The sequence below is a fragment of the Urocitellus parryii genome, chromosome 2, assembly GCF_045843805.1.
Source record: "Urocitellus parryii isolate mUroPar1 chromosome 2, mUroPar1.hap1, whole genome shotgun sequence".
Lineage (NCBI taxonomy): Eukaryota > Metazoa > Chordata > Mammalia > Rodentia > Sciuridae > Urocitellus > Urocitellus parryii.
Genome location: NC_135532.1, coordinates 219,296,998 through 219,309,611, shown reverse-complemented (window position 1 = coordinate 219,309,611; position 12,614 = coordinate 219,296,998). Strand labels below are relative to the sequence as shown.

The following is a 12,614-nucleotide window of genomic DNA, read 5'->3' as shown; positions in this document are numbered from 1 at the left end:
TGTTCCTTCTTATAAAAACCCATAGCCACACACACACACACACACACACACACACACACACACAATCTTTACTCAAATGCCCTAAATCAGAAAGCCTTTAGAATATACCATGTTAAAAACAAATATTTAACAAACCTACTTACCACTCCATCACAGTAAAGCTGAGTCACACGAACATAGTCATCCGTCGTATATTCAGGAGCAAAGACACAATCATCTTCGTAAGGGCTATCTTCCAACAATGCATAATCCGCCACAGTGAAGTCTCCATCAGTAAAATTGTCCATGGCACACAATCCTAAGGAAATAACATACATCCAATTCAGTAATTAAATCATTTGAGATGACATGAGCAGCATTCTTCCTGGCTTCTATAGTATAACTGAAAAATACTTAAAACCTATGCTTCAAGGAACTCCAATCAGAACACTGATTTTTGTCCCCATTCTGTGATTCTCCCCCCATTCTCTCCCAATAGTTTTATCTGCTTCTTCCTTTCCCCAGACTCAGATATTCACCATCACTACTCTGAACTTATCTGTTTACATGTATCCCTTAGATGGAAGATAAGGGCACTGTTATTTACTTTGTATGTGCCTAGCATACAGTAAGCCTCAAATGACTGCTCAAAATAGAAAGGCATCTTCCCACTGCTGCACTCTTACTCCACCTGCTTTTACTGCATCCCATGTTTTACCATACATGAAATGCTACAGTCTCAATTTCCTGGCCTGAACTAAATCCTTACCACTGAGAAACAGTTTCCTATCAGTGCTCATACTCCCCTATGTGTCTCTCAGAGTCTCTCCATCTTGGGGAAAGGGACAAGACCAGAGTGGTCCAGTGTGAGTCTTTCAAATCTCTTCCAGACATTCAGACATGAATGGATGTCCACATCCAGACATGCCATCTTGTAACTACACCTTCTTCTAATAGTCTCCCAACTACCACAACACAGAGCACTGCTAGACTACAAAGGAAGAAAAAAACCTCACATTACCAAGAGACATGTTTTTAAAATATTTATTTCAATGGGGGAAAAGGGAAACTAGGGCCAGAGTTTTAGACTAAGGTTTTGTGTTTTTTTTCCCCTGGAAAAAAAGTTCAATAATGAGGATTTTTAGAGCTCTCAGAGAACAGCTACACTAAATATCACTGAAAAATTCATTTTACTACTTCTAACTCTTGCCCAAATAAAGGCTTTCTTTTTCTACCATCACCAGTACCATGATTAACATCATTTCTTACACCTTTTCACTTTCACTATTATCCCATTATGATTAGAACTAGTAAAGCTTCTTTTTTCCTAAGCAAGACCACCATCAATCCTTGAAATATTTCTTTAATAAATCCTTCTTATTATATCCAATTTAGTGTATTAAAACCTTGAAATATCTAAAGTGAAGAACAGTAACAGGCTTCCTAGCAAACTCTTTGTACAATGTGTCAAAATACTGCACTAAGTGCTTTACAAGCCATCATCTCATTCTCATAACAATTCTTAGTAGCCCCACATGCCAACATCTCCACTATAAAAATGGGAAAATAGTCTCAATAAAATTAAGTAATCTGATCAAGGTCACCAATCTAGAAAAAATCCACACTCAGCCTTCTGATTCCAAAGTCTCTTTTCTCAAACACTTTATTTTACATCCAATTTTCCTTGTCATTGCCAGCTATTTACCTCTTGGCACTGTCATGTTTAAGGACCCTGGCAACTAGTTCCCCCCCTCTCTTCTCCTCCTCCAAATTTCATCACTTATTCCAACCATATCAAGGCCCATTGAGACAATACCCTAGCCTTGAATTTCACTGTTTACCTCACCAGACTATTCCTTCTCAGGGCCACAACTTGAGACCACTGTCCATGTCTAAAACACTTTTTAATTCCTTCACTCACTCATCTTCCCTCTGACCACATCAAGGGTCATTACAGCTAGCATCTTTGTCTCCTCTTACAGCCATTCAACTTCATCAAGAACTTTTCTTCATTTTTCTCCTATTCAAATCCTCCATTCTTACTCATTTTCAGTTCCTACAATTTGTTTTCCATTTCTACCATTCAAGGGAAATTGTTTTCAATAAAGTTATTAGTGATCTTCTATAAATAGACTGGCTATCTATAATGTCTGGAACTTGTCCTATTCTGCATGAACAATATTTCCAAAGTTTAAAGAATTTAACTGTAAAAGTGAACAATGGCCATAAAAAAATAGACATCATAGTACCCAAAGTAAGGCACATAAAATGAGATAAATGTTATCTCAAGAAATATATATACTTTTTAATTCACTTTTCTTACAAATGTTTTTGTTATAAATACAGAAAGAGCCAAGAACTGTCATAGCCCACATATCGCCATCATGGCACTGATTACAAAACCACTGGCTGACTCAGCCATGACGCTGGTCATTTAAGCCTGGCAGATCTCATGATACCACAAACAGCACCAATTGTACTGTAATTATAATATTGGCGTTATTTTTTTTTTCTATTTTGTTTTAACTAGAGAGGCAATGTGGCAAAATGGTTAAGAGCATGGACTCTGGGGCCAGAATGCCTGGGCTTGAGCCCTGACTCACCCATTTCTTTGATGTGTCAACCTTGGGCAAGTTTCTTAACTTCTCTGGGCTTCCGTTTCCTCATATCACATCAAGTGGAGATAATGATACTACCTACCCAATTGATTAGTTAATATGTATAAAGTGCTTTGAAGAGTACTGAGCATGTAGGAAATGCTATAAATACCAGCTATTATTAACACTAATATTAATTTTTTTAAACTACTGTTTGGATGCTTCCAACTAAATGGTCTACCTTAATTGCTAAATCCAAAGAGGACTTTTCAGCTTACAACTTACTTGACGCTGAAGACCACTTCCTCCTTCTCAGAACTCTTCATTTGGACTCCAAAGACCATCTTCTGGTTCTCCTCCTATTCGTCTGGCTGCTCTTCCTCAGTCTCCTTCATGGGCTCTTCTTCTCCATTCCCCGCCACCCAAATGTCAACTCTCTTTTCTTCTCACTCTTATTACTCTTTCCTTGGTGACCTTATCCACCATACCCAGGGCTTAAAACAGCACTTTCTGAACTTTATTTGCATAGCTTCACCATGATTGTTGCCATTTCCATATATCACATGTATTTTTACTAATATTTTCCTTTCATTGTACTCACTTGGACTAAGTGATAATGTCCATGATGTCATAGGTTTGATCCACAAGTTATGTTTTTCATACACATAAAATCCTAACTATTAAAAAATTTCAAGTGCTTATCCATGTACCATTTAAAATTATCTCATATGGTACTGTAGGAAAACAATGGCTTCCAAACTGCCAAATGCTAAAATCCCAAATCCTTCTCTTAACTTCTAGACCCTCTGTGCCAATTGCTATTGGATCTTAACCAAGATGTCCCACAAGCCCCTCAGTAAGTTTCAGTAAGTTGAAAAACAAACAACTTTTTCCTCAAAAAAAAAAAAAAAAAAAAAGCAAATGAAACCAAGTTCTTTCCTCTTTCTGTATGCTATTTATCAGTTAATTGCTCTACATGCCACATGGTTACTCAAACCAAAAATCTGGGGGTCAATCTAGACTCCCTATTTTCCTCAACATTTCTATCCAACTGACCACTAAGTCCTCAATTTCTTCTTCCCCAAGATCTAAATTTAGCACACACATGTCCAGTGCCACTGCCTTAGTTGTACCTTTACCTTTATTCCTCTCAAAAATGCATAAATGATCTCCTAACTGTGGTTTACTGTCAAACCTGGTATCCTCTAAAACACTGATCATATAATATTACAGCAGAAAATCATTCAACAGCTTTCCTTCATTATCAGAATAAAGTCCAACCTCCTTACTATAAGCATAGATTTCATGTGATCCTATTCCTATTTCTATCTCCAATCACTTCGTGACATATAACATGGAAGCTAGTCATACCCAACTGCTCATCATTCCTAAACAAACCTTACTCTGTGACCACCTAGTGCCTACCAATCCTTGACACTCAATTCTAGGAAGCATTTTCCACAGTACCAAGTTTATTTTTGCACTTCTACTCTACAAGCCTAGAGCACCCTGCCCACTCCTGACACAGTTCTTACACTGTTTGATCACCACAGGTTCATCTCTGTAAGGTCACTATGGGTCCAGAGGATACACTGTGCAGTCTGCTTGCCACCTATACTATTATTTATTTAATATCTCCCTTCAGAATAACCCAGCCTTTTAAACAAATTTATTTAAATAGAAAATTGATAACATAAAGAAATACTATGTTTGATACAACAAAAGTTTTCTAATACAAGCTAAATATATTACTAAAATTAATCTTAAAATACACTTCTGATCACATCAGTTATGATGAACTAGATTCTGAAGGACACTACCAATGCAAGAAAAGCAGATCTTGGATTTTTTAAAAATACTTTTAAGTAATTTCAGCTCATGGAAATACATTTCAGGAGACCCTCTCCCCCAAAAAAGCAGCAAACTTTTAGACAGGAACTTGGCAACCAAAAGCAGTAAGTAGTAGAAAAGCAGATCTTGGATTTTTTAAAAATACTTTTAAGTACTTTCTGCTCACAGAAATATATTTCAGGAGACTCTCTCAGGACAGTGAACCCTAGACTGGAAGCAAAATGTCAGAACTGAAAAGTGGGTCAAATTAAACTCCTGTCTCCCAGCCAGAGCTAATACAAATGCTTTCAGAAAGAAAAGTAACTTCCAGTTAGGCTCTCAAGACTCTCACAAATTTCTACCAAATAGATCTTTAGAGTTTATAATAGGGGATCACCAAGCACTGGAAATAACAAGCCACCATGAGGGGCAGACAACAGATGGGGAAAAAAAGCAATAAATGTGGATCCCCTAAGGATAGAAACATTGAGATTTCCAGACACAGTCTGTGAATAACTACAAAAATGAGCAAGTAACATGAGACTACAATGAATGACTGTGTATATATGAAAAATAACCAAGCTGAACTTTGAGAAATTAAAAATATAATTGTTAAAAGTGGAAAAACAATGGGGGATTAGAGAGAAAATTAGGCACACCTAAGAGAAAAATGGCAAACTAGACGATAAGAAGGATGAAATTACCCAGCACTAAAAATTTTATTAAGGAGAAATAAGATGAAAAGTATGATGGGGGAAGAGTAAGTGATCTAGAAACAGTTACACATACATATAGCCAGTTAAAACTCCAGAAGGGGAGAACAGTCCAAATAAAAAAGAGGCAATATTTAAAGAATACAAGGCTCCAGAATCTTCTAGATCTCATGAAAGACAACATTCAGAATGAACATCAAGTATCCAAAATAGAATAAAAAAATTAATTTCCATCTAAACTTAGAAATGAAATGATATAAATCAAAGACAAAATCCAATGCAGCTATAAGAAAAAGATATTTTCTCCAAAAAAAAAAAGCATAAATAAAACTAGCAGCAGACTTTGCATAATATTCTCACCACATTCTCTTAAGAAAAGGGTTAAAAAATAGTTTTAAATAAAAACTGAGTTGACCACCAATCAAGAGTCCTGAACTAAAGGAACTTTTAATCCTACCAATTAAAAGACACTGATTGTCTGATGGGCCTGAAAGATAAGGCCAGCAATATGAAAAAAGTGAAAATCAAATGAAAAGCACATTCTAGATAAATTACCACCAAAGACTCTAAGTCAAAAAAAGCAAAATTAGGAATAGAGAGGATCGCAACAGAGTAGATATGTTAAGAGAAAATATTAAGCTTGTATGCAGCTAATATAAGTACCTCAAAATACATAAAAACAAAAACTGTTAGAAGTATAAAAAGTCTATTAGAAGGTAACAGAAGATTCCAACATACTCTTCTCAATTAATGATATGATAAAAACTAATAAAGACTGAACAACACAATTTCTTATCTTTAATGATTACAGGAAAATTATAGAATTCACTATGGACAAGGTCATAAAAATAAGAATGAAAGAATAACAAGAACACATTCTCTAACAACATAGGTGAAAAAAAATTAACGTAGATACAACTGAAAATTAAAACAATGAAAAAGTTAATGCAGATACATTTGAAAAGATAAAACATGCCAGGTGCAGTGGCACATGCCTGTAATCCCAGTGGCTGGGAAAGCTAAGGCAGCAGGATAGTGAGTTCAAGGCCAGCCTCAGCAATTTATCGAGGCCCTAAGCAACTCAGAAACAGACTGTTTCTAAATAAAATATAAAAAATGGCTGGGGATGTGGCTCAGTAGTTAAGCCCCTTGGGTTCAATCCCCAGTACCAAGACAAAACAAACAAACAAAAAGCATTTCTAAATAGTAAGCCAAAAAAATTAAAATTGAACTTTTTATAAGAACTTCATTTCTGAAAATTAATGAAAGCATTAGAAACTTAGATGAAGAAAATAATGAATTTCAAGAAAATTTATAGCATTACATGCTTATACTAGAAAACAAAAATGGCTAAAATTGATGTTAAAACTTGCAATTTAAGTTAGAAAAAGAAAAGGGAAGGAAATCATAAATAAAAGAGGGAAATCAGCATGCACAAGGTCCTGGGTTCAATCCCTAGCACCCGCCTTGCCCCCGTAAAAAGTTAGTCTTTTGTGAAGATTAATAAAACAGACAAACTTTGGCAATAATGAAAGAGAGAAATAGAGACAGAGAGAGAAGTCAGACATAAATAATATTCAAAATGAGAAAAGGAAACATCCAAATAAAGAAAAGATGGAAAGGGATATTAAAATATTATTAACTTGATGCCAATAAACTTTAAACATGCTAATGAAAGGACAAATTTCTAAAACTAAAATAAATAGAGAACCTGAACACTCCTACTACCATTCAACTGCTAATGACTACTCAGCTTCCACAAAGAAAATACTAAATTTAGGTCATTTTCAAATAGGTTTCACCAATTTTTTTAAGAAACAAATCAGACCAATCCAAACTCTCTCTCTCAGACAACTGAAAAAAGAGGAACTACTTGCTAATTCAATATATAAGTTCAGTATAAAGTAATACCAGAATCAGGTAGTCAATAAAGAAAAAGAGAATTCTATTTATAAAAAGATTCAAAAACTCTGAAGAAAATATTAGCAAATTCAATCCAGGAGTTCATAAACAGATAATCCATCAATACCAGTTTGGATTTATCTCAAGAATAAAGAATTTTCAAACCCATAAATTGAAATTCATTATATTTATAACAATTACAAGGGGGAAAAAGGAAAAAAAAAACGAGATATTTCTCAACAGATGCAGAAAAACATATATGACAAAATGCAGATTTCCTGGACACATTCAAAGATGTCTACAAAAGCTCATAGCAAAATGTTATTCTTTATGGAAGAACACTCTCTTTAAAATTGGGAATAAGATCTGTAAGCCCATTATAATGACTCACTTCTAATGAATAATCATAATCACCTCCATTGAACATAGATCTAAAAGTGTGCTAGAACATTAAAAAATAAAAGAGCAAATAACTGTCACCATTTGCAAATGATATAATTATTCACATAAAAAAAGGAATTCCAGGAAATATATTAGAAATATTAGAAGTTTATCAAGTGGATAACTAAAAAGCAATATTAAAAACATTAAATTGCTACTTACTAATAATTGTCAGAAAATAGATTGTTGGGGCTGTAGTTGTGGCTCAGTGGTAGAGCACTTGCCTAGCATGTGCGAGGAGGCACTGGGTTCGATCCTCGGCACCACATAAAAATGAATAAAAATAAAGGTATAAAAAATGTATCTGTTAAAATTTTTTAAAATAGATTCTTAAACATTGGCACTTATAATACCAACAACAATTTAAAACATTGGATCAGCATTTAAAAAGTGAATAATCTCTATAAAGAAAATTATAAAACTGTATTAAAAGACACTGAAAACCTAAATAAATAAAAATACTATATTCTCAAAATCCTCAGGGTTTTAATTCTCCCCAGAACTTACTCAATGAATTTCAATTAAGTCCCAAAGGGTTTTTCATGTCTCATGTAACAAACTGATCCTTTAAAGAATCCAAATGTCCAAAAACAGCTGAGACTCAAGTCCTCCCCAGATATCAAAATTTCTGGTAAAATGATAGCATTATTAATTAAGACCGTGTGAGTATCAACACAGAAAAAGATTGCAAATGATACAGAACAGGTGACAAGTGATGCAGAAAGGCAAACCAGAAACGGACCCATCATGCACATAGAAGCCAAACATAAAAGAAATAGTACAGCAGATCACTAGTGACTGAGGGGCTGGAACCACGTGAAGGGATAAAATGAATGTGAATCACTAACACCATTCCAAAAAAGGAAAAATCAATTTCAGATGGATTATGAATTTAAATGTGAAAAATGTCATTTTAAAACTTCTAGAAAGAAACACAGGAGAATGTCTTTATAAACCCAGAACAAGGAAGGTTTTCAGTTACAGAACATTAAAATTAAGAAAGAGTGAATGAAATATACCATGAAGAGTAAAAAGACTGGCCAAAAACTGGAAGAAGATATTTACAATGTATATAATCAATAAAAGACCTGTTACCAGTTTTATAAGACAACTCAATAGGAAAAAAAATGGATAAAAAGACATGACCAGGTATTTCATAAAAGGAAAATATAAATGGTTCATAAATATATGAAGAGATGTTCAATCTCAATAATCAAACAAATGCAAATTAAAACCACAACGATGTATCATATCATACCCATTCCAGTGGCAAATATTAGGACATCTAACATAAGTATTGGAGAGGATACACATCAACTTACACACTGCTGATGAAAATATCTAAGTTGAAAAATCTTTTGGCCAAAATATAAACTGGTACAACCACTTCAAACCCTGGACATTCATAAAGTTGAATATTTACACACCCTTTGACCCAGCAATTCCACTTCTAGCAAACAGCTTACGTTTACTATTTTTCTTTTCCCTCTCATAAACCACCAAAAATGCTTTTGAAAAATCATTCACATTTTACAGCAACATCTAAAAAATTCTGGCATCAAGCTTAAATAATTGCAAATGATGAATTTATAGAGTATTATAGTAGCATTTAAAACTAAAATGAATGTTTCTTTTAAATGCATAATTATTAATAACCATACAGTTAATCAAAATAGCTATATATACTGATAATTAAATAGAAAAGTGAAATTTTATTGGACATGCATCTCTTGAAATAATGGAGAGGTGTTGCCTGAATTAAAGATGGCTTTCCCCAATGCTATACACTGTATTTTAAATTACCTCTTTGGTTTCCAGAGTTTTCCTACTTGGGGCTATTCCCTAGTTCTTCCTTGTAGGTATGTGGTTTGTTTTATGTAAAACACTACTGTGATGAAAGGGAAGGTGTGAAAGTTGAACCAGCAGGACTCTATTATTGGTCTCAGGCATACAGTTTCAAGAAAGATCACATACAGAATTTAATGATCTAAAAATTCATTAACATATCCTGTTCCCATATACTACTTGGAAAATCATATACCCCAGGATGAAAATTAAAAGAAATTCTTTCAACTCTGTATATACAAGACTCTTCAAAGTAACAAAACCTCAACAACCAGAACACCCACCAATAGAAGAATGCATAAGCTGTGTTATATTCACCTGTGGAATATTACACAGCAGTAAAAATTAAAGACTTACATCCATTCTCAATATCAGTGACCCTTAGAAATGTAACATTGGATGAAATAAACATGTTCCCAAAGACTATAGTACCCAGTAATTCCTTTCTTTTTTTTTTTTCTCCAAACACAGAAAACATACAATACATTGTTGAGGGATATTTACAAATCTGATAAAAATTATTTTTTAAATGCAAAGAATAACACACAATTCAAGATAATCACCTTTTGGGTGAACACATTCAATATTGGTTATTTTGATTCTTGGATTAACTGGTCGATTCACAGGTGTTCATTTTATTGTTTTGCTTCACAGCTTGCATATGTACACATTTTCAATATATCAAATATTACATTAAAATAAAGAGAAAAGATTTTTTTAAACATTCATCTTTTAAAAAATGCTTTAATTAATTCCCCTCACCTGCCACTTGAGAGATACATATAACATATCATGGAAATCCTATCTTTACATCAACCATCGAAATATTAGGTACATAATAAATGTTCATTGAAATTAATTTTGAGGATCAAATGCATTAAAGATTGAGCTAATTAGCTTGAGACAGGAACTCATAGGTTGACACAGGGCTAAGGCAAAAGCCTAGATGACTGCAAGCAAATGCAACAGCAAGCTAGTCATAAGGAAGCTGGTCAGTAAAGAGAAGACAAAAAAATATAGTATAATGACATAGTGTTAGCAAGGATATGAGGAAATGGGTGTTTTCACTCAATACCAACAGTGAAAATTGGTAAAACCGCTTTGAGAGCTTCTGTAATATCTGTTTAAATTGAAGATGCACATACTTCTACCCAGCAAATCTACTACACAGACATACTTCCTAGAGAAACTTCCAAATGTGTGCACAGCAGACAGGTACAAAGATATTTATTGCAGGACTGTTTTTTAAAGAGTCAAAAACTGGAAACAACTTCATAGTCCATCAATAGGGGAATGTATAAATTATGGTATATTCATACAATGTAATTCTATACCAGGAATTAAAATGAATTCACCAAAGATCATTCATAACTGATCATTCAATTTATTCATATAGAAATCTCTAAATGTGATACTGGGTGAAAAAAGCAAGTTGCGAAAAAACACACGTAGTTTAATATCATTAGTTTAAAATGCAACAACACAATGTATGTTTGTAGATTCACCGTGAGCAAAGTATAAAATATGCAAAGAAATGATTTACACAAACCTAAACACAGTGGCTATCTCTAGGTAAGGAGGGTGAGGAACTGAAAGTACCTCCACAATCTTTTAATTTTATTTTTTTACAAAAAAGATTTGAAGTAAATCTGGCAAAACAATTACATCTGTAAAATCTAAATCATCGATTAGATCTCCATTTATATTCAAAATGCTCCACAAATTAAAAGAATGGAAAATTAGTCAAGAATAGGAAATTGCGCAGAACAGAGACACACCAAACGCAGCCCTTGAGCGCAAAGCAGGAACGAATAATAGTAGTAGTAGGTAGGTCCCTAATGGGTTTGAAGTTTCTTTTCCCGTATATCCTTATAATAAATTCCACTATCCTGATGATAAAATACAAATTTCTTTCAACAAAAGGTGTCCTAACTAGGACTGTAATCATAAGCAAACTGTGATTTTACTCCTCCCAAGGGGAGGAATTAAGATTTCTACCTCGTTTCCCTCACCGTTGGGCAGAACAGAAAGACATTTATGTGAACGTCATAAAACACTGTGAACCAGTAAGTATCATCGAGAACGTCCAGGGATAGCTACTACGCATTTGCCGGCTGGCAGGGGCACATATTTTGGAAGGAGCTGGCATCTTAAGGGTGGTCGGAATCTAGGGCGCCTCTGGAAAAGGAACAACTCACTGGTACCATCCCATTCACCCATGTCTCTGATCAATTTTTCCCCCCTAACAGGTCTCCCTATTCTGTCCCCAGAACAGTATGGCTCCACTGGCCAAAATGACGTCGCCGACACTGCAGAGCAGGTGGCCGCCAGACCCTTGGATGCCCTCCCCCTTCGCGTTGGCGTTCTGGGGAAGGAGGAGGCTCAGCGAAGGAACCGCGGAGCGGGAGCGCTGGGGTGGCGTCCCCCTCCCTGGTCAATCCCCTGCGCACGGGCCGGCTCTGGACTGGCTGCCCTTCTCCGCACACAGGTGTCTAGAACGCGGAGAACGCAGACATGCAAGGGCGCGCGCGCGCGCTCACGAACACTCGCAAACGCATCTCCGCACACGAGATCATGCACGCGACAGGCCCTATGCCGCACCCACGCGAAGACGCACACTTTCGCGGGGGATGCGCCAGGCGAGGGTCGCGACCGCAGCAGGAGCGGCCACGCGCGCTGGGGACGCGCGCCCCAGAGGGAACAGTGACAAAAGGGGGGCCACCCACCGAGGCCGTGAGCGCCCACGCCGCCTCCGAGAAAACTGGCCACCTACACAAAGGGGACCAGGAGGAGACCCACGGGCGCGTGCACGCGCGCCTAGCAGGTGTCACCCACGCACGAACCGAGACCGGGGCGCGGGGCTGCAGGGGGATGCGCACACAGTGGCCGCCGCCACGTCGCACAGGCACCCTAGGCCCAAGCTCGCGAAGGGGGCGGACAAAGGGGACACACCCACCGGGACAGACAGAAGCGGCCACACCCCCCAGGGCCGGGCACCGGCCCACGCACACACAGCAGGCACCTCTGCAAGGGATGCGGGGCGACGCGCACACACCCACACTCACCACACACCCACGGAGGGGGTGTGGAGGGCCCAGCTCCCGGGGCATCTCGACTGCGACGGGACAAGGTGACACATCCGGGAGCCCTGCCGCGCGCTGGCTGTGCACTCACCCGGGCCCGCAGCCCGCGAGCCTCGGACGCGGGCCGCCGCCGCCGCCTCCGGCCCTCCACGTCAGCCGGATGGCGGGCGGTAGCGGGCGGCGGCGCAGGCTGCAGGCGCGTCACGTGGGCTGGCAGCGCACAT

The 12,614-nt window shown here is 37.2% G+C and overlaps 1 protein-coding gene across 9 annotated transcripts in view; it reads right to left on the bottom strand.

Moving 5' to 3' along the window:
- The window catches only part of Ttc3 (tetratricopeptide repeat domain 3), a 122,714-nt gene extending 110,146 nt beyond the window's left edge, over window positions 1–12,568 (bottom strand). For 2 of the 9 annotated variants that reach the window (XM_077795410.1, XM_077795409.1), the window contains exons 1-2: window positions 12,373–12,455; window positions 144–298 (exon numbers count right to left, since the gene is read on the bottom strand). In XM_077795410.1, coding sequence (XP_077651536.1) covers window positions 144–287 — 144 coding nt within the window. In that variant the 5' untranslated portion in view covers window positions 288–298; window positions 12,373–12,455. Of the gene's footprint in view, window positions 1–143; window positions 299–2,861; window positions 2,983–7,624; window positions 7,641–9,870; window positions 9,962–12,372 lie in introns of those variants that run through there. The other 7 variants (XM_077795405.1, XM_077795411.1, XM_077795406.1 and 4 more) reach the window with 7 other exon arrangements.
- Between the last annotated feature and the right edge of the window lie 46 nt (window positions 12,569–12,614).